The sequence below is a fragment of the Coturnix japonica genome, chromosome 5 (genome assembly GCF_054131305.1).
Source record: "Coturnix japonica strain WE chromosome 5, WE-NBRP24, whole genome shotgun sequence".
In the NCBI taxonomy this organism is placed as follows: domain Eukaryota; kingdom Metazoa; phylum Chordata; class Aves; order Galliformes; family Phasianidae; genus Coturnix; species Coturnix japonica.
The window spans coordinates 49,379,197-49,399,787 of NC_140667.1; the positions used below are offsets into that span (position 1 = coordinate 49,379,197).

The 20,591-nt window shown below is 44.8% G+C and overlaps 1 protein-coding gene across 13 annotated transcripts in view; it reads left to right on the forward strand.

Annotated features, from left to right (window-relative positions):
• Positions 1–20,591, forward strand: part of CEP170B (centrosomal protein 170B) — a 52,542-nt gene that overhangs the window by 6,406 nt on the left and 25,545 nt on the right. For all 13 annotated transcript variants that reach the window (XM_015865586.3, XM_085547786.1, XM_015865585.3 and 10 more), the window contains exons 4-9: positions 6,140–6,229; positions 7,525–7,603; positions 9,692–9,750; positions 11,086–11,224; positions 18,734–18,835; positions 19,345–19,821. In XM_015865586.3, coding sequence (XP_015721072.2) covers positions 6,140–6,229; positions 7,525–7,603; positions 9,692–9,750; positions 11,086–11,224; positions 18,734–18,835; positions 19,345–19,821 — 946 coding nt within the window. The remainder of the gene's footprint in view (positions 1–6,139; positions 6,230–7,524; positions 7,604–9,691; positions 9,751–11,085; positions 11,225–18,733; positions 18,836–19,344; positions 19,822–20,591) is intronic.

Sequence of the window (20,591 nt, forward strand, 5' to 3'; positions counted from 1 at the left end):
TGGGCAGCCTGAGCATGTGAGGAGCAACCAGTTCCATGGCAGGGGCTTGGAGGTGGGTGGGCTTTATGGTCCTTTCCAGGCTAAGTAATTGTTCTGTGTGAGAACAGCTGCCCTAGATTGGATTAGTTTAGTTCAAGGTGCATCTAACCCACTGTCCTGACTTGGGCTGTGGTCAAACAGCTCTCTAGAAAGCTGGTACAGTACTTGCTCAGCTTCCTACAATTTATGTTTCAGGGGTCTGATTGCTGTCTCTATGCTCATTTTGGTCAGTGGGTTTCTATTTTACAGCAGCTAGCCAATAGATTAAGGCTGGGCTGAGCAGGTACAAGAAGGTTTGTGTGCGTACATAGAGGAGGTGCACAGAGAGGGGAATCTGCAGGATATAGAGCATGGTGAATGTAGGGCACAAGCAGCTTAGTGTGAAGAAGGTGAGCATTGCCATGTGAAGTTGGGGAGCAGCATCTACATTGGGCCTGAAGTGGACTCAAGTCTTGCTGTTGCTCTGGTGTCAGCAAATAGCTATAGAAGCTACCAGCCAAGTCTCTGTCACTGGTCCATATGGGGGATCATGTGCTGCTTGTGCTACCAGTCAGTTCATCTCACAAGCCCCTACCACAAGGTTCTGGCAAATGGCATAAACTTTAACTTGATGCTGCTTGAATAGACATCTTCCCTTTTTTAACTTGTTTTGGTAAAAAGCGAGGCAATTACAAGCATCCTAAGCATTGAAAGAGCATTCCTATGGCTGCTACATCAAATGTTTATAACTGCAAAGCAGTTAGTGTGGAGACTGTCTGCATGATTCTGCTTCTGTCCTTTGTGCATAGGCATGAAGGTACAATCTGTTCCTGTGCCGTTATCCTGTAGTTTTACCCCTACGAGATCTGTCCCATGCTCAATTCATGAGGTGTAGGGTGCACTCTGCAAATAACAGTGTAGTTATGAGCTCTGTGTGTGTGCGACTAGTAGTCGAATTAAGGCTTCATTGACCTGATGTGTCCTGCCTTCCCCAGGCTGTATTTGATAACACAATGTTTCTCTGATGTAGCTTGATAAAGATTTACATAAACAAGTGTGAATAGATGCGGCACAGTGTGTCTGTACTGGGAAGAAGCAGGTGGTGTGAGTTTGGTAGGTGTTTTTCTGATGCTTCTGGGTGAATGCACCGCTGTGCAGAAGCCAGGTCCTTCCATCACAGAGGTATTTTCTGCACTGGGAGTGATAGGGGACCTCAGGCCTGGTGTCCCAATCTCATTCCCAGAGGCTCAGGGGTGGAGGAGGAAGCTGCAGTCGGGACAGGGCTGTGTAGTTATCTGGAGGATGTCAACCAGCACCTGTCTGTCCCTGGGTGTTGGGAACTGCAGTGGTTTTGAAACGTTCATCCCTGAGGTGCCACAAAGGAAGGAGCTGTCTTGAAGGCAAAAGAGAAAGGATGTGGCCTTGGGAAGCCTCAGATTTCTGCTTAGCAGTTCTTACAGGTGCTGGGCAACAGCTGTGACAATCCCAGACCTGTTGCTGTTGGTTCTTGCCTCTTATTGTGGAATTGATGGGAGGGCCCATTGAGTGGATGTAGTGTAGGGCAGCCATCATGGCAGGACCAGCAAACTACGAGTGGAAGTCATTGCTTTCTTGTGACATAAAGGACAGGAGGTCTACAAGGAACTGGACAGTGGGTTTGTTCCTCCAGGGGACCCTGTCCAGATCTGGAGCTGACCACAGTCTTGACTCAGACTGTGTTATGCAGCTGTACTCTGTACTGAAATTGTCAAGGCTTCTCTCTCACACCAGAGGTGCTGCTTGCCCATGCAAAATGGAGGGAAGGCAACTCATCTGCAGGCTACATGCTCCCTGCCTTAGGTGAGGGCCAGCCCTTAGATCTCTTCAACCTGTGCTTCACTTCTAGAAAGGAACTAGCAAGCAAAACCCAATTCTAGCCCAGAATAATGGGTTAAATTGTTACAGAAACTGTGCCAGCTTCCAAATCCCTTTGCCAAGCTGTGGGGATTATGGTTTAGTTTTCCTGGGGGATTTCTTTCTTTTGTTCAGTGCCTTATTTTTGCATGAATACTCAAGCCCTGGCCCTGCAGTGGATCCACTATGCAGGTCCATAACCTTAGCTGCAGCAAAGCTGGTGGCAGGAATTGTACCTCAGAAGCTATAATATGTTCAGCTCCAGAATGAGATTGGCTGCACATGCTGGAGTGGGGACTGTCTGATGCAGAAGCTAACCCGTGTCCCTGGAAGCAATCAGTCTGCCTTCTGTAAGTACATCTTGTCTGCAGCCAGCCTGAGGCAGGATGGAGCATTCACAAATCATTGATGTATATCCTGGAAAAGTACTGAAGCTGCCAGTATGCAGAACTCTATGAAACACACAGCGATGAAAGAGGGAGACCCAGTGTTTACAGTTATCATTAAAAGATACTGGGATTTTACTTTTGAGGAGCAAGAGCCATGTTTCAGGCCAGTGTGCCAGGTTGTTTTGTTGTTTGTTTGATGTTGGCTCTGCCTCTCTTTATTTCTAAAGTGGGGCAGTGGGAGAGGTTTGTATTTCCTTACTGGGACGCTTGTGCAGAGCACATCGCTGGCAGAACTGTAACCTGTTCACTGTGGAAAGTATTCAAGCAAGTGTTTATTGCACGCTGCCACCAGAATGCTGCAGTCATCCTGTGCCAGACGTGCGCAACAGACTGTGGTTAGGAACAGGGAAACTGCTCTTGTTTGTTTATTTTATCTCCAACACCACGATGCCTCGCAGCACTGGAAGGGCTGAGGTCCAAATCTCAAACCTGAGCAGTAGGCTTTTGCCCATGGTAATTCTGCTGGGGAAAAAAAAACAGCATCTGTATCTGCATAGACAGCTGAGCCGTGTCTGCTCCCCAACCCTGTAGGGAAATGCAGCCTGTCTCACTCTATTTTTTCCTCCTGCCTTTCTTAGCTGGTCTCGTTTCCATGTGCATTTTGCTTGGTGTCTCTGCAGGTTTTTGCTTCACCTTGCGTGTCATGCCCCGTACATCGGACCCTTCTTCAAGCTGGTTATCCGCTGTTTGCAGCGCACATAAATGATGTGATGTTTGCTTCTGTGGAGACTCCTGTATATTTGAAAAGCTGCTTTTTGCTGCCCCTGTGCTAAGCAGAGGCCTTTGCTGACCCGATGCATGCAGTTATGAGAATAGCAAGCAGGCTGCTGGCTGTATGTCTGATGAAAGGTTTGGTCCAGATTTGAGACCAGCAGACCGGGAGATGCTGTTCCTATCTGGTATTGGAGACAGCTGCTTTTTAATGTCATCTTGGAAGAAAGGGCAGCCTCAAAATACCTCTGTCTTCAGATACGTGCAGCATGTGCATTTCACCTATGAGATGTTTAACACAGCGCGTTGTAGGCATTATGTGGGAGAAGCAAGAGAGCCTTACATTAGGAAGTGATTTGAATGTCTGGAAATGCAAACGCTGCATGAGTTCAGTACGGTGACAAATCAGTGTCTGTTTTCCCTTCAGACAAGTGTACGTGTTGTTAACTAGAAAAGCATATTCTGTGTCTTCCCAAGAGTTGTTCTTAATAAGGCTGGTGTTGGGATGTGCTGAGAAGGCCATGACCCTCCTTCATGCCCTCTGAGTGTAGCCTTCTTGCCTCCAGATCACTTGTGCCTAGCAGCAGACCTGCCTTCCCTGCCTTCTTTCTTCCCTTTAGTCTCATCTGAGATTTTGATAGGTGCTTCTAAACTAAGGCCTCCTGTGCTTGGTATTCAATCAATTGCAGTTTTTCAGTTTATAGAAGCCTGAAATCTTCTCAGTTGTGTTGCAGACCTCTGGGAAGTGGTCTGCACCAATGGGCTGCTCTATAATGTGCAGACTCTGGTTTCCTAACTCACCTTCTGTGATTCAGAGGTTCATTCCTTGGAAACCGCTGGCTTGCTGAGCTGAAGTGACTTCAGCAGGTCTGTTCTGGTGCTCTCATCTGTTGCCAGTGTGGAATGTGGCTGGGCTTTGCTGGGAAGTGGGATTGAGGTGCTGATCATCACAGATGATTCTGCTCCTCCCCAAGAACAAAAGCACTGTCAGCCTCCGGGCAGCTGCTGTCACTGCAAGAGAGAACAGCTCATGTTGAGCATGACTGATGTTGAAATAAACCACACCTCGGTTCTCAAGAGTGACCTTTGGCAAGTTGCATCAAAATAAATAAGGTGCAATTTCAGTTATTTTAGATTGAGTTTCCTGGGAGACGGGCCCTTAGGAACTTCTGCTGCCAGTTCTTGTGATGCTTGCTGCTCTAACATAAACAAAACTGAGAAAATTCTTCTCAAAACAGCAACAACAACAACAAAAGTCATGACAAGTCAGGACTGTGAGCTGTGCAATACTTTGCTGTGTTCCTAATATGCTCTTTAAAGAGGTGCTAAAAAGTTTCAAGACTGTGGGTCGGATACAGTAGATCACTGTGAGTGCTTTTGAATGCAGCTAAAACTTTCATGGAGGATGGGAAATTCTGGCTTAAATAAAATAGGTCCCATTGGTGACCTCTGCTTTTATGAACGGGAATGTCATGGTGCTGGAATACATCTCTGTGCTCTGCATTGATCCTTGTCTGGTTTGGGACCGGGAGTGGCTGTAGTCAGCTGTTGTAAAATACAGCAGTCCAAAGGCCAATAGCTTACAGCAGGGTCAGGTCCAGGGCAGACCAAATTTTTTAGGAGACAGCTGCTTTCCTGAAGTAAACCCTGTATTATTATTATTTTTTAATGACTTGTGACTTGGTGCAAAATAAAATCTGCCTTTATTTTTTGACTGGACTGAATTCAGAAGACATTCAGTCCTTATTGGGAGGCTAAAGGGTTTGTTCTGCCTTTAAATTCTGTTAATCTTTAAATGAATGCTGTAAAAAAGCTAAAGCAAACACTGCTACGCCAGTTAGTCAGCTCTCCTTCCCGTCGCACTGGGGACAGTGATAGCCACCCACACACAGTACTGGGTTGCTGAGGGACACGGGGATGCCTTGTGTATGCGTCTGTGCTGTGCAGGTGGAACGCTTGTCTATAGTGGTCCTTGGGAAGAAGAAAATCCTGCAGATAGTGAAGTTTGTAAGGATAAAGCCTCTGTGTTTTCATTAAGGAATTCCCCTGAAATAGTCTTTGCCTCTGCTTGCCCGCAAGGAAATGGGTAATGGCTTAGTGAGAGCAGTGCTGTGGAAACGAGCCTGTTCATGCTTGGGAAAAGGGAAGGACTTATTTTTCAGCAAGAGCTTGTTGGTTGGTGCCCAGGAGGAGGAAGGTGGTGCTCAGTCTGGCTGGGCTCCCTACTGGGGCAGGATGCCTTCCCCTGCTCTGAGATCCAGGGAGATTTTGGTAACGCGTGCACCTGCTGATGGATTGAATGGCTCCAGTGACTGCCTCACAGCTACAACACCTATGCCATGCTTCAACTCTTTGGAGGCTTTTCTTTAACACTTCTGCCTTGAAATTGTCTGACAGTATTTCTCTTGAAGTGTCATGCTCTGTTTTAAAGATAAGACGTTTGGTAATGTGCATTGGGATAGAGCCGCTAGGACTAAATTGCTGTCCAGATCAGTGTCCTCAAAGCAGGCTTAACATTGAAATTTTCTAGAGCTGCTTTTTCATCCTCAGTTCCTTAACCTTCCTCTGAGCTGGAAAACATCCTAGAGTTTAAATCAACTCCAGCACGTGATTCTGGGAACAGTATGCATTATAAGCGAGTTTGGCTTGAACTCAAGAAAATACTTTTTGAAAATTAGGAAGAAATCCTTCCGAACAGAAAGTCCATAAGTGATGAGGACACCAGCATCAGATTATGGAAATGGAGCTCTTCCAGTTTGCAGTGGATCAGATCTTGCCCCCCAGGCCTTTAATTAGACTGATGTTTTCTTTTCAGCGTGTGTTGATACAACTTAATGAAATGCTGACATGGCTTTCCATAATATTTTTTTCATGTAAATATTGTACTGTTTAGAACAACCACGGAAGCTTTAAATGTATTCTTTGGTTATAAATAGTAACAATAATATTTAATCTTTCCTGTTTTTTTTCCCCTCTCCTGTATCAGGTTAGTTTAATGTATAAATGTTGTGAATAACAGTGTCTCTTATGGCTGACCGCTCTCACATTCATTGTGTTTTCATTGCCAGTCCCGCAGCGTCGATAAGCAGCATGCTGTAATCAACTATGACAAAGAGAAAGATGAGCACTGGGTGAAGGATCTTGGGAGCTTAAATGGGGTAAGTAGCAAACTTCTGGGATAACGGAGGCCAGCACATGATGCTGAGTCTGTAACCATTATATATCTCTCTATTGCTAGACCCTCCTGGGTTACTCTAGCTATTGGCATAAATTAATCTAAATGGATACAGTTATTTGCAAGGCCTGAGACAGGTCATGCAGCATCTCAGAAGAGGAAAGCTTTGATAAATTAATCTTGTTTTCTTATTGTTATTTTATTTTTCCCTTGTTGGTGCCCTTGCAGAACTCTCTGGTGTTCACGAAACCATAGAGCCTCTTTGAATTTATTTCTTGCTCTTTTCTATCTCATTTTGGGGATGTTAACATTGAACTGATGAAGCTGGAACAGCTGTACAGCGTGAGCAGGGTGACCTTTAGCAGTTCTGTTGTCTGTATGTGGAGTGATTTATGAGATGATGAGCCATTTAATTTCTTTGGGGATAAACTATTTAAAACCAGCTCTTTTTGATAATAAAGATTGGTATTTCACTGGTATTTCATTTGGTATTTGACTCTTCAAAGCTTAGCTGATGTTGTAGCGAGGCTACAGAGACCCGGTAGTAGACACCAGGTCTGTGAGGCTGGTTCACTGCTCTGCTGCAAGATCAGGTAACTCCTGGGATCTGCAGCTGCTGAGTGCCCGAGCCCCACCAGCATGCTGCTGCTGCTTCACTTGAGTTCCTGAGTTATTTTTATTTGCCCTGGGTTATTACAAAAGCACACAGGCTCATCTGCGGAAGCTATCTGCGAGTGCTTGATCTGCTGTTCTGTAAGAATTGTTCCTTATGGTGTCCCCTCAGAGTGCAGGCATCTGAGACATCTGAATTGTTTGCTGTGAAGCATGCTTTTTGCACCTTTACAAGGATAATTCAGGTTCTTCAGGCCTAAGCTAACTGCCTGTAGCATAGAAAAAAGTGAACAAGTGCATCTCTAGAGTAAGAGGCTCATTCTCAGCTCAGTAGTTAGTTGGAAAAGCTATAGCAGTTTCTGTCCTTTACTGCCCTTGTTGTTTGGAAAGGGAGAAGACCTGAGAGCACCCAAGGTTCCTGACTTCAGGCACCTCATTTACATCTTCAAGTCAGGGACTAAAACTTCATTTGCAGTTTGTGGGATGAGTACCTGGCTTTGAAGCACATTTGGGGTGCTTAGTCTTGCCCATGGGAGCTCCATGCTGGTGGTCTGCAGGGAGCTGAGCCCCTCACTGTGCAGAGGTGCACCCTGAGCATGTGCAGCGCCTTCAGCAGATAGGAGTGTACCCTGGGTCAAAAATCACACCTCTGCTTCCTCTCTGCAGACATTCGTCAATGATGTGAGGATTCCTGACCAGAAGTACATCACCCTGAAGCTGAATGATGTCATCCGCTTTGGCTATGATATCCTTCCTCTCTGAAGATGTGTTTTGTGCTGTTCATTGCATGGAGAGTTAAAAGTGCTAATTGTGGCTAATGACTAAGGGTGTTTGTTTTGCCTCCCGCAGCCTTTGAATGGCTCATCAGCTTTTGTTTCTCCACCATAGACCTGATTCAGAACATGTTAATCAGGATGCCTGCTGCATCCATTGGACTTGGAAGCAGGCACTATACTGACAGTAGTGACTGAGGAGGTCTCTGTCAAAGGAAGGGTGGTTTGTATTTTTTCTTCTTCATTTGAGATCTCTTAGTGGCATCTGTAACTGGTAAAAGTCTGGGAGCAGATGTGCTTCATGTGCTTCTGACCCTTGGCTCTATCAGTTGAAGCTTGTCCCTGCCACAAATGCAAGAGTGAAGTTCTCTTTAGCAATAGCAAATGTCACCTCTATCAGGGAAGGCCAGGTTGCTGTTACTTTATTGTTTACAGTGTTCTGCTTGTGTCTGCTAAAATGCCTTTACCTTCATCCCTGTCCTTTTTATCCTGATGCGGCTGTTTGACTGGCTGCTGTAGATCAACAGAAGTAGAGACCCCCACTGCTGCCTTTTCTTAGCATTAGCAAACCTTTTTTTTAGAATACGCTCTTTTTTTAGTTGCTTCGAAGTTCCAAATTTAACCCACGCAAGATGGATTATGGAGCAGCATCTTCTCCATGTTTCTCACTTGCTTTTGCAAGAAGCCTTTGGTTAAAACAGCCCAGACATTTCTGAGAATGGGAGGAGGCGAAGGCTTTACTGGAAAACTCTTGTGCATCCTTGACCCCAAGGTGACATTCTTGTGTCTTTTGTTGTATCCATGATGAGGCATGTGTGCCTGCCTTTGCTTTAGCCCTTGAAGTACTCCAGACCTTGCTGGAGCCCAGCAGAACCTGCAAGGGAAGGCTGAGCCTCTGTTGTGCTCTTGCCAGGCTGCAGGTACCTGAGTTTTCAGCTGCAGCATTTGCAGCAGTGATGCTTAAACAGATGTATGAGCAATCCTGGATCTGGTGAAAGCAAAGATTTACCTTTTTTTAAAAACCTTGAGGTCATATTTTAGTGGCTGAGATACAGGTTTAAACTTTTTATAGAAAGTAATTCTGAGCAGTAAGCAGCTGAGTTAAGGGCTTCGTCCTGCAGCCCTTACATGGCTATTCACGTGAAATGAATGATTGCATTTGTGAATTGTAGCATTTATTACCCTCAGCTGGAAAGCTTTTGAGAATGTAGGTTTTAGACCTGGCTCTTTTTCAGCATGACTGCTATTGCTGTTTAAGTCTCTTCCTCTCCTTTGCTGCTGTGATGCTGTGCTTCTTAGCAGCGCTTTCTGTGTCTACAGTGTTCAGCTCAGTGGTGATGGCAGCATCTCCCATGGCCTCCAAATCAGCTGCACTCTATTGCATAAGAGTAGTCTCTTTTTCCATTTACAGCTTCACTCACAGACTGCACGGAGTCTCCGTGCTCTGCCAGTATCTCTTGGTTTATTTTTAGTTTTAACATTTTCTATCTTTCGGCTTTAGTCCTTTCTGTGCTGTGCTGTCCTGATTGAGTTGTTTGTGATGACATGGCCAGATGCTTTCTTCCTGCTTTTTTTTGTTTGTTTGCACAGTGTAGCTGGGGATTATTGCCTGGGTTCAGACACGCTGAATGCTTCCCTTCCATAGAGGTCACAGCAGCTCATGACCTGATTTACTTTTCATCCAGGAAACAGCAGTGATTGAAAGGCCTTGCCTTGTTCTGACTATGCAAGTCTGCTCTGTCTTGGCCGGGATGCTGCTGGGAGCAGGGTGTGAGCTGTGCCAGAGCTCTGTTTGCTCCCTCATCCTGTACCAAGCTGACTGTGCACTCCTGAGCTCCTTCCCTGCTCCTGTTGCATGCCACTCTCCAGTTGTTGGGTCCTGACAGAAAATACAGTTGTACTCTCTATTGCAAACTATACACAGCAAAGACTGTCTTGCTTTGCAACTGAGGCAGCTTTCAGCACCTCTTGTTGTTATTTTATGATGTTTTCTTTATGACTAAACACTGGATTTCTCTCTGCATCCAATTCCTTTGGTGTTTCCTTAACAAGTTCTGTACATTCAAACATGTATGTCCTGGAGCAAATTCAACACAAGGTCCCAGAAGAGGCATTAAAGGTAAGAGCATGTGGGTACAAAGGGTGTGTGGGTGCAAGTGTCATTTCTTTCGGTGCTCTAGTAATGCTCATTCTGCCTGAAGTTTTAAAATACAGAAGCAAAATGATCCATGATGTTATGCTGTCCTTGGATTGAGGCTTGCAAGAACCCTACTTTGATGGCAGATGCATTTCCCAGTTATCTCGTCTCTGATCTCTCTTACCCTGTTGCTAACATCTAGATCAAGTTATTTATGATCTTGTGGTAGCCAGCAGAAAGGCAACTAAAGCTGTAATGTGTTAAAGAACAGTGAGAGCATTAACTTCAGGGTGAAACAGAGCAGAATTAGTTCTGCCCCAGGAGTGGAGAGCAGTTGCCTTTCCTTGAGCATGGTGACATTGGCCAGCTCCGTAATGCTTCCTTCAGCAGATTGAACTTTGCTTAATTTATTCCCATTATCTCATTTGTGCCTTCAAGCTCCACAGTCTTCCTTACTGAGCAGTCCTCTTAAGAGTTAAGTGCTCTTTAAACAAAAATTCCAGTATCAGTAATAAAATATACAAGAACCTCCTACTGTAAGGCAGAAAAGCAACCCCCAGAGGCAGGAAGGCTGCCTTTGTTGAGCTGAGTTCAGCCACCAGTGCCAGGCGTCACCTGTTGACTAGCAGATGCTGTAGTCTTAGCCCTGGTTTTAGACTTAGGATTTGGAGAGGATCAGAAGTGTAACAGCCAGGACTGCATAAATGAATGGCTAGCTTTACTCAGGGGGTGTAATCGGGATAGGTACACCCTTTTATTAATTTGCCTGTAATAAACCCACTTTTAATTAGCCCATTTACTAAGCCGCGAGTTAATACGGAGTCTGCTCTAAGGCAGGCTCATTGCTTTCCTCACTGGTGAGAGAGTTTGGAGAGAAATAATTTAAATATATCTTAATTGCTTTTGCTGAAAAATTGAGATAATGCAGATGGGGGCCTAGGAAGAATTAATAATATTGCTTTAAGAACAAAGGGGATTTCAGAATTTGGTATCTGAATGGAAAATGGTGTAAGTTCTGATTGTTCTTAGTTGACTCTTTAGAGGGTTTTCTAATTAGCTCATTTGTGGGGCTGTGTTACAGTGACCTTCTCACAGACTGTAACTGTCATTTATTGTCTTTCAGATGAGGGATCTGAAAGCCTCTCTGATGGCGCTTGTGTTCTCTACCCTCTACTTAGATATGTTTCCCATTTGTCACTGAACTTAGCCACAGCATTTGCCTTTGCATTGCCACATTTGTGGGCAAAGGAGGTTATCATTGCCACAGGCTGCCATGCAGATTGCATGGACACTGCAGCTGTCTTTATGTCTCTGCAGCACGAGAAGTATACCAGCCAGCTTCAGATGAATTTCAAAGGCACAGCGATGAAGAGGGTGGAGCAGCCCATGGAGCACGGTGTCTACACTGAGTCCCCACAAACTAAGCTGGAGAAAGGAGAGAGGAAGCCAATTACAGGTATTTGCTCAGGAACCAGTTAGTCAAGATTCACAGCAGTCAGAGTGCTGCTTGATCACTGCACTGGGTCAGAAGCAAGTGTGGTGTGCTACATGGTGTAGAAGCTGATACTAAAGATTGTCTTCCTAAACCTCTAAGTATTTCACATTCTCAGTTTTAAGAGAAAAAAAATAATAATAATTGGTATGGTGGTTCACACATGTCTTGTTGCTGTGAATGCTGGAGAGCCTGTTGGCTGAGCAGGTTTGGTGAGTTCCTTGGCACCCGTCTGGTCTATTTTTCTTTTCTTAATCATGAGCTGGTGTTTGAGTGGAGGTGGTGACTCAGAGTGGAAGATGCATGGCTGCTGCAGCGTGGTACTGGCAAGTGTGGCAGTGAAGTGGCAGCAAGGGATTTGTTGGAAAGAGTCTTGTGCAGTCTTAAATTACTTTATTTCCTAACACCTCGTTACATGAGATCAAAACAGACTGCTGAACCTGGGAGAGGATTTGTTACCTGGCTGCATCATGTCCATTGGAAAAATTTCTCCTGTTGCATGTTTCTCTACTCACTGCTACCTTCTTGTTACTCTACTCTACTGCTACCTTCCTTTAGAGACCCTTTTTCGTACCTGCGTCTTGATGATCTTTCAGGTCTTTTCCAACCTGAGTAATTCTATGATTCTATGATCTCCTTGTTCCCTCCCATGGGTGGGCCAAGACATCCCCAGCAGTTTTTTCCCCACTCCTGATCTTTCTACCTCCTTTATGTACTACCCTGGTATGTTTTCTCCCTGTCTGCTTCAATTGTCAGCTGGTGGCTTTCTAGAGCTTGGTGATGCATAGGAAAAAAAGAAGAAACATGGCTCTAAAGCATCCTGATAACTAATGACTGACAGAGTGTTGTCTTGCTTACCAGAATGGCAGAGTGACTGGGAGCTGTCCATGTGCAAAATGAATCTGTTTGAGGAAGGGGTAGGGAGAGGAAGATGATGGGCTTAGAAGAGTGAGACACGATCTTGGGAGAGGTGATCTATTCATAGATACAGCAGCTTTCTAGAAACATGTACAACTTTAGGTAAATCTGTTAAGGTCTTTTTTTAACGCCTAATTGGAATGGGTTGGCTGACCTTAATCTCCTATGTATTGTCTTTGTGAAAGTCCCTATAAGCTGACATAATATACTAAAACAAAGTAATATTATCTCTCTCTCTCTCTCGTATATTTGCCTGTGTTTTTGTTCCTTCCAGCTGTGCAGGGAAATGCACACACCTGTGTGTTTGCTGTTCTCCCATTGCAAAGCTTTGCGTGTTGATTTAGATGTGTTTGTGGGTCACCCTTCCCCCCATGGTGGAGCATGTGTGACTTTGCCTCACAATCATGGAGCTGAAAGGGATGAAGTCGGTGATTAGCTGTGACACTGTGGAGGGTGAAAGGAGGTGAACCTCGCTGGTGGAGGAGTCTCCAGCTGTGTGTGAAGGATGCTGTGTTCTGGAAGGTGTTGCTTGTCACTGGTCTGTGAGGTCCAGGTAGAACCAGTTTGTGTTTGCTGCTGCTCTGTTGCGTGAATATTCTCATTTTTATTCTTGCCACCTTCCAAAATACACAGTCTGGTTTTAACTTACATAGCATAAGCAATTGATATTTTGGAATATCTTCAAAGTCAGGACATGGAGTGGCACTTTTCTCATCCTGTGGCTTATGGGTATCTATTGTGTATTTGTAATGAAGTGTAATTGGTAATGAAGTGTAGACCTTAGGTTCAGCACCAAATAAAAAAAGGCTGTGAGCACTTTCTGAGGGCTAGTGATGAAGGATGCCACATACAGTGGGGCTGATGGGCAGATGTGAGAAGCCTGAGGTGCTGCTGACCTGCTGAAAGCTGCTGGAATTCAGGATGTTTTGTTAGAATTATTTTGCTGGTTGGACTGAAGCCCGTGAAGCCGGGGAAGGAGCCTGAGCATTAAATCAGTGCCTTGCTCTCCCATGAGCATCTCCATCACGTGAGCAGAATGATCAGTGGGTTCCTTTTTCATCTACAGTGTGACTAATTCACCTTGTCTGCTGCTGCACACATGCACAGCTATTCTGTGGCGCTTGGAGGAGTGGCTGCAAGTTAAATGATTAGTGGAAAGAGGAACGTAGTGTTCTTAGGGGGAGAGGGCTTGCTTATGGCAGCAGAAAGAGGCTTTGGGGAGAGAGCTGTTTTACTAAGCCCGTAGGTATTTAGGAATTTGCATTGACTAATTAAAGCAAGGTCTGGGGTGACAAAAGCCTTTAGAAGGATCGCTTCCCAGGGCCTGGCTGGAAAAGAGGCAGAGGCAATGCAGGCTTTCAGGGAAGAGGTTTTACAAAACAATGTGAACAATTAGAGCTGCTTAGAAATGGGAGGAGGTGAGGGGGTGAGGATAAAGAGATCCAGCAGAGGGAATTGGAAACAGCTCAGCCGTTTATTCTTTGTGCTGTTGAGCAGGCGGCTTCTTGCTGCTTGTTGCCTGTAAGCAGGAAACCATCAGTCTTTGTGAGATGTTTTTAAGTAAAGAAGCTTGATAGGGCCTGTGGTTGGGTATTGCAGTGAGTTAGAAAAGCACCCACGGTTCAGCTAGTTAATACTAAAAATAGCCATCAGCTCTGGTGCTGTACCTAACTGTTGCATTCCCCATCTGTTGCTACCTGAGCCGAGGTGGGGGATGAGATAAGCTACTTTGTGGTCTGCTTCAGGCTGATCTGAACCTACTGTAGGTTTTAAGCCCTCACGGGCTGATGGCAGTAGGTAACACTGAGGCTGATGACTAACCTCTGAATAACTGCTGCAGGCCTGAGTTTCCAGGCATGGAGGCTGCCCTCAGCTTCCAGGTGAGATGGGCATTACAAGCTACAGGAGCAGGACTTGAGCTTCTCCTGAGATCTATAGAACAGTCTTCCTTGCAGGGTTAGTGGCTGCTTCGCCAGTCCTGTCTGTGTCCATGTTGAGGTCTGCAGGGAGCAGTGGGAGTCGTGCCGGGTTGTGGAGTGTTTCCATGGTCCTTGGCTGCTTTCCTCATGAGGTCATGGTAATAGTTACTTAGGCACACAGCATCACCCTGGCCTTTAATGTAGGAGAGCAGTGGTGTATCTGCTTTTCATCCGTGCTAGTTTAGTGGTACCTGCAGCATGCTGAAGGTTTCATCGTGTAATCGGTACAAATAAATTTATGATTATCAGCTTGATTTGAAAGCCTCCAGGATTTGTGTGCACTCACAATAGGTACAAAAGTCCAGGATTTAGGTTTGCCACAAATACAAAATAAGCACTGCAGTGAAGAGCCAAAGAGTTGTTTTGTGTTTATTCCTGCTATGTTTAAATTCTGTATTTTGAAGAGGAGGAAAAAAACACAGGATTTAAACATAGCAGGTGTCCGAAATTAGTTTTTAAAGTATTTTAAAACTAGATCATCATTATTGTTATTAATTTTTTTTCCTTCTTTCTCCCTAAGGCCCTTGCCTTAAGAAGCCCACTCTGCATCTTCCAAAGATGGACCTTCACCTCGTTAATAATGAATCAAAAACAGCTTGACTTAAAGCAACCTGGATTTCTTATGCTGGCGTTTTGACTTGCTGCAGACAGCTTCAAAGCTGTGTGTGCTTCTGTCAGCAGAGAAATTTGCTGTTGCTGTGTCTCCCTAGAGACTGTTTGAAGCCAGGCAGAGCGCAGCCCTCACTCCTGTCCCAGCCTGGCAGCCACTTTCAAAGGCCATCAGAGCCGGTGCTGTAGGAATTGTGCTCATTGTGAAAGCTCTTCTGCCCATTTGCTGATGGAGAGCAGCATTAATGCAGACTTTCTGCTTTCCCTTTTCATCACCTGCACTGTGTTTTTGGTCCTGCCCTTGTTCTCTGTGATTCATCTCTCTCTAAGTACATCCCTTGCATTGAAGCAACTAATTCTCTGTCATTGTGGTGCCTTTTCAGATGATCAATAGTCCTGTATTAGTTTAGACTTGTTAAACATGTAGGCATCCCTTGTTTTATACTAATAACCTTCATTTTTCCTTCTAAGTGGCTGCTCCTAAGACTGAAATCCAGGAGCAGAATGTGTGCATGTCAGTGCTTTCCCTGTATTACACTGTCACCCGTAGCTCTGTGTGTGTCTGGCTGAACGCTCATGCTGACCTCAATTCAGTTATCTAAAAGGATGGTTTTCAGGCTGTCTGCCTGAATTGATGAGCCAAGAAATATGTCTGAATGAATTGGCACCATCTGGCCAGCCTGGCACAGAAAGGAGAGGAGGTGGTAACGAGCTGCCATCAGTTAGAGGAAGTCTCATATCATTAACGTGACTGTTAGTTCTCATTGGACTTCCTTCTCTGCTGACTCGAACAAGCCCGGAGCCTCAGTGCCTTTAAGAGCTCCCAGCAAACACCAAGATCTGTCGGGCAAGCTGAGGCCATGTAGCAGTGCATGTGACTCAGGACACAGGCAGATGTGCTGCTCTGGGTGCTGCTGGTCCAGGTTGAGGCTGCTACCTGAAACTCATCCCTGGCAGTGGGCAGCCTGCAGCACCACTGCATATGTGGCTGCTACCTGGCCTGCACCTGTCACTGCCATCTGTTTAGCTGCCTTCCTGTGCCTTCTGCCCCTTCTGTACAGCTTCATGGTGCTGGAGCAGGAGGAGGGAATCAGGGCACTTCTGCTGGGGGGAGGACAAGAAGGGGCTGTGGTTTCTGACATGAGCAGGGCAGCAAATTCATGGAGCCCTTCTGGAGTCATAGATATTTTCTTCTGGCTTAGAATCTCACCACCTGTAGCAGAAGTAGAGAAAGGGGGTGTCTGCACTGCTTAGTAATGTTAATCAAAACACACGTTAATATGAAGGCTCAGCGGAAACATTAATTGCTCTTAAAATATTGAAACTGTCCTCCAATAGCAAGATACTGACTCCCTGAATTCCCATCTGTGCTTATTGCAATCTTCAAATTGAAGTTCTGGTTTGTTGTGGTGGCTGGGAGAGGGGAGGAAGGGAAAATAACAGATCCGATGGGTTGCACTGAACTACAGACTGGCTGATGGGGCTTGGGAGCCTTATGTCATGGCCCTCATAGTGCTGTGTGTGCAGGGTGTGCTCTCAGTGGCTCCTGCACTGCTGGAACCCCGCGTACTCTGCCCAACCGCAAGCATGCTGGGTTTGGCCTTGTACTGACTTTTGTCAGAGCGGGAATTTGGGGAATTTCCAAGCACCTATTAAGGCTTTTTAGGCTAGTGGGAGAAATTTGAGAAGGTAGAAGAACAGGCTTATTACTCTGTAAATTCTTTTTTTTCCCTAAATCCTTCTTTTTTTGCTCTACATGCAATCCCAAAATTCCCCCTTAGCAGAAGAGTCTGACCAGGACTGACCTAATTTCTTAACTGCCTTCTCCCCTGCAGCAAAAGGCAGTAGTAGCTCCTGTGTCCTGCAGGCAGCTGGGACACAGAAACGGGGAGCAGCAACTGGGAAGGTTGGTCCTGGAGTATAGATGTGGGCTGTCTTAACTAATTACCTGAGCAACTAAGCAATTCCTCCAGCAACTGAAAAGAAATCGGTATTGAGCTGGTCAGATTTGATCATACAAATGATCAGATTTGTATGATCTCAGATTTGTGTGATCAAATCTGAGAGAAGCGCCCTTTGTTTCTTGAGTGTTGAGCCCCTGATGGAGATGGTGATTGTGCATTGAAGTGTGTGCCTGAAAGCAGTGGGCACAGCAGATCCCATGAGGATGTGGGATGTGGGTCTGCTCCACGAGTCTGAAGGGTGGCTGCAAGCTCTGCCAGCTTGCAGGATAGGTGTCAGCCTAGCAGAGCCCAAACCTGCCTTTGGGTTCCTCACCTCATTGACAGGTTTCTGAATAGGTTGGTTACTTCTTTCCACCTCTCTTCCTGGAGTAGTTTACCCATTTTTAGTGATGACACACATTGCTTGGCAGTTCCAATTTATTCATGGTGAGGAATGCTTCCTCCTTTGAACTTTCAAGGGCCGCCTACGTAATGGGAACACAGTTTATCTCCTGCACATTCTAGGCAGAATGGAGAGTAATACTTCATCTCTTTTGATCCTCAGTGTGAAGGGAAGCAGTGTGTTTAGTTTTGAAATATGAAAATCTCTTGAAAAGGTCTCGTGGGCTGGATCCATACAGCAAAACTTTTGCCTATGGTCTGATAATGCATAAGCTTATGCATTTCTGGAGCTGTTCTAGGGGGGAAAACAAAACACTAAACTTTAGGCAGTGGCCATTGGGTCTGAGTAGCTTTAAAAACAGCAACATAAAATCAGGCTTCTTTTTTGCTTTGACTCTTAATTTTCCCTTCTCTCCTGACTTCCTTCATGCCACCAACTGCTGTCTGTGCTGGCCCTATTAAAGCAGAGAATGCAGAGTGGCGGGGTTGTGTGAGGGCTGCTTGGCAGAGGCAGAGTGTGATTATAAAGCCACGAGCTGAGCAGCAGCTGGTGGTAGGAGTCCAACTGTGGCTTGGGCTGGTGGCTGGGCTTTGACATGTTCAGTAACAGTATGTGCTGATGGAGAGAGGCAGAAACAGTGAGCAAAACTGGGGTGTTAACCTCAGTCCCCAACCTGTACTTGCATCTCTATCACCTCTAGGTGAAAGAAGAAAAGCTGCTTCATTTGTCTCTCTTAAAACTGTTATAAATAACAATGACTATTACCGCAGGAAAATTGAGCTGTATTCTTTTTTTCACTTGAATCACAAATGGGAGCAGCCTAAGGCAGTGCCAAAATACAATGTTTTATGGTAGACAAAGGAAGAAGAGGTGAATCAGTTCTTTCCGGTACCTGTTGGTGCTTGGAAGTGCTGATCTTCAGTGAGTGCTTTGAGCAGACACAGTGATTGAAGTCAAGCTCTTCTGGAAGAAAAATCTCCGTGAGAAAGAATCTGTCCTGCAGTGACTGTGCAATCCACTTGACCTACTTTATGCTTTTGAGAGCAAGAGTTTTACTTCTGCTTTATGGATGTGTAAGGAGATGGTTTTACTGTTTTCCCTAAATTTGTAACTCTTCAAGAATTTCCTGTTGTGGGATGTGTGTCATTTAGAGTGGGAGGAGTGAATAGCTGGAAAAAATCCCTGGCCTGACAGCATCCCGGTCTGTGGTGGAGTAAAAAAGGGCAATAGCTAAAGCCTTCCAAATTAAGATCAGGATAGAAGTCTCATTTTTCACCTGAATTGCAAATAAGTTTTGTGGTTGGTATTTTGTAGTCTGGCCTCCTGAAAATCTTCTACTTCCTGTGAATAATGAGTCTGGAGAGGGAGAAAAGCCAATATTTGGTTGGGAAACACAGCTATTAAGGAGTGGGGGGACGTGAAGTCAACCTTATCTGGCTGAAAATGAAATAGGAAAGGAAAAAACCTGAACACTCATTATTATGTGTAGTTTGCTCTTGTAATAGTTGCAGTATAACGGGTACACAATCTCATCTGATCCTGTTATTTGTCCACTTTTGGTATGCCATTGACTTCTGTGAATCTCTTACTCTGACACAGAGAATATCAATCTTCTTCCTAGAGACCAATAGTTATCGCACCCCTCTTTATGGGCAGCCCTCCTGGTGGGGGGAGGATGATGCAAACAACAAGGAGGACAGAAGGCAAGAAGAGCATTACTCAGGTAATGAAGGTGATTTTGTGGTGAAAAGAATGGGGGTAGAAGGTGACAAAATTTTTGCATATTTCTTAACTTTCTTGTGCAAAATAATCCTGCTTTAAGGCTTTAATTACCACTTTTTTGTACTTGTTGTATTTGCACGTTGCTATGTGTAAACTGCTGCTGATGAAACCAGGATAGGGGAAAATTAAAATGTTTCCACTACAATAAATGGATTTCATAAACATTTGTGGAGTAATTCAGTACGTCTGAGAAACGCATGCAAAAATCCTAAAATGCCATTAGCCACATAGATTCTGCCAGAATGTACGTGTGTGTATGCACACACTTGTATTTAATTCTTTGGAGATCAGTGGATTAAGGCTTAAGTGAATATGAGAAATACTGGTCTCTGGAAATTACCCATTTCAGTGAAGAGGCCTGAGAACAAAACAGAACTGGTATTTTTTCTTTAATTACTTCATATACTGTTTGTTAATTTTTTTTTTTTTTTTTTTTTTTTCCTTTTATAGAAAGATCAAAAGAGATGACCCAACATGATGAGGAACTGAACGGTAATATTTCTACCTATAGAGATTCCCAAGAACAGTCTGTGTTTGCCTTCCGGAGGGAGCCAAGTTACTTTGAGATCCCAACTAAAGAATTTCAGCAGCCATCAAAATCACCAGAAACACAGGTCCATGAGATCCCAACGAAGGATATTGATGCCATAGTAGCCCCAGTTGTGCAAAGCCATGCCTCTTTCACCATTGAATTTGATGATGGAACCCCTGGTAAAATAAAGATAAAAGATCATGTAACTAAATTTTCGCTCAGACAGAGAAGACCTTATAGTAAGGAACCAGCTCACACAGAAGTGATGTCAGCAGAGAGCAAGGTGGCTGACTGGCTTGTCCAGAATGACCCAAGCTTGATTAGACGGCAGTCTCCAGGAGAAGATGTGTACAGCACCAAGAGTGACCTGCCAGTTCATGTGAGGACACTTAAAGGTGAGTGGATGTCTGGTGATGTGTGCAGTGTTCTCTGCTGACTGTGCAAATGCAACATATTAAAGGGGGGTAAGTCCTCTGCCTGTTGAGGAGCACTGCACTTGTTTATCTCTGCACCAACTATGAACAATAAATATTTCTTTAATGACTGTTAATGGTTTTGAACTCAGCTAGTAGGCTCTTCACCCAGTCCTGAAGTGATGTGTGATGCTGGCCTGGGGGCTCTCTGATCTGGTTCCTCCACTTGCATATCCCTGTCTTGGCAGTAGCAGCAATTCAGAAAATGATTTTGTTTTTAAGTGTTCATAGTTTTTTCCATGTGGTCAGACAGGCTACTGGACACAGGTGTTAGTTTCCTTCTTCTGACTTCTCCTATCTGAAAGACTGACTTTTCTTTTTAGCTGACAATTCTGAGTGTGCTTTATCCTGCAATTGTCATGCAAGTGTCCAAGCCACTTGGTCGTATGACCAGAGGTCTTGACATAGAGATTGGTAATAGACCTGAGATATGCATGATCACCAGTGGAGGAAATTGTGTTTGTGAAAGGTTTCTTCTCTTAAACTTCTCTAAAGCCCAACTTTGTTAAAAAACACCAAGTTGTGGACCTCGGTCCTGTTAACTGTAGTACTATGAGGAATTCTTTGGAGATTTTAAAATGTAGTTTTGAACCCAATTCTTAGTGCAGCTGATGGGAGTTGCGCGATTCTCAGGTGATTGTGAATGTATTTGTCAAGATCTGAGTTTGCTTGGATACCTCTCTTGGGTTGTA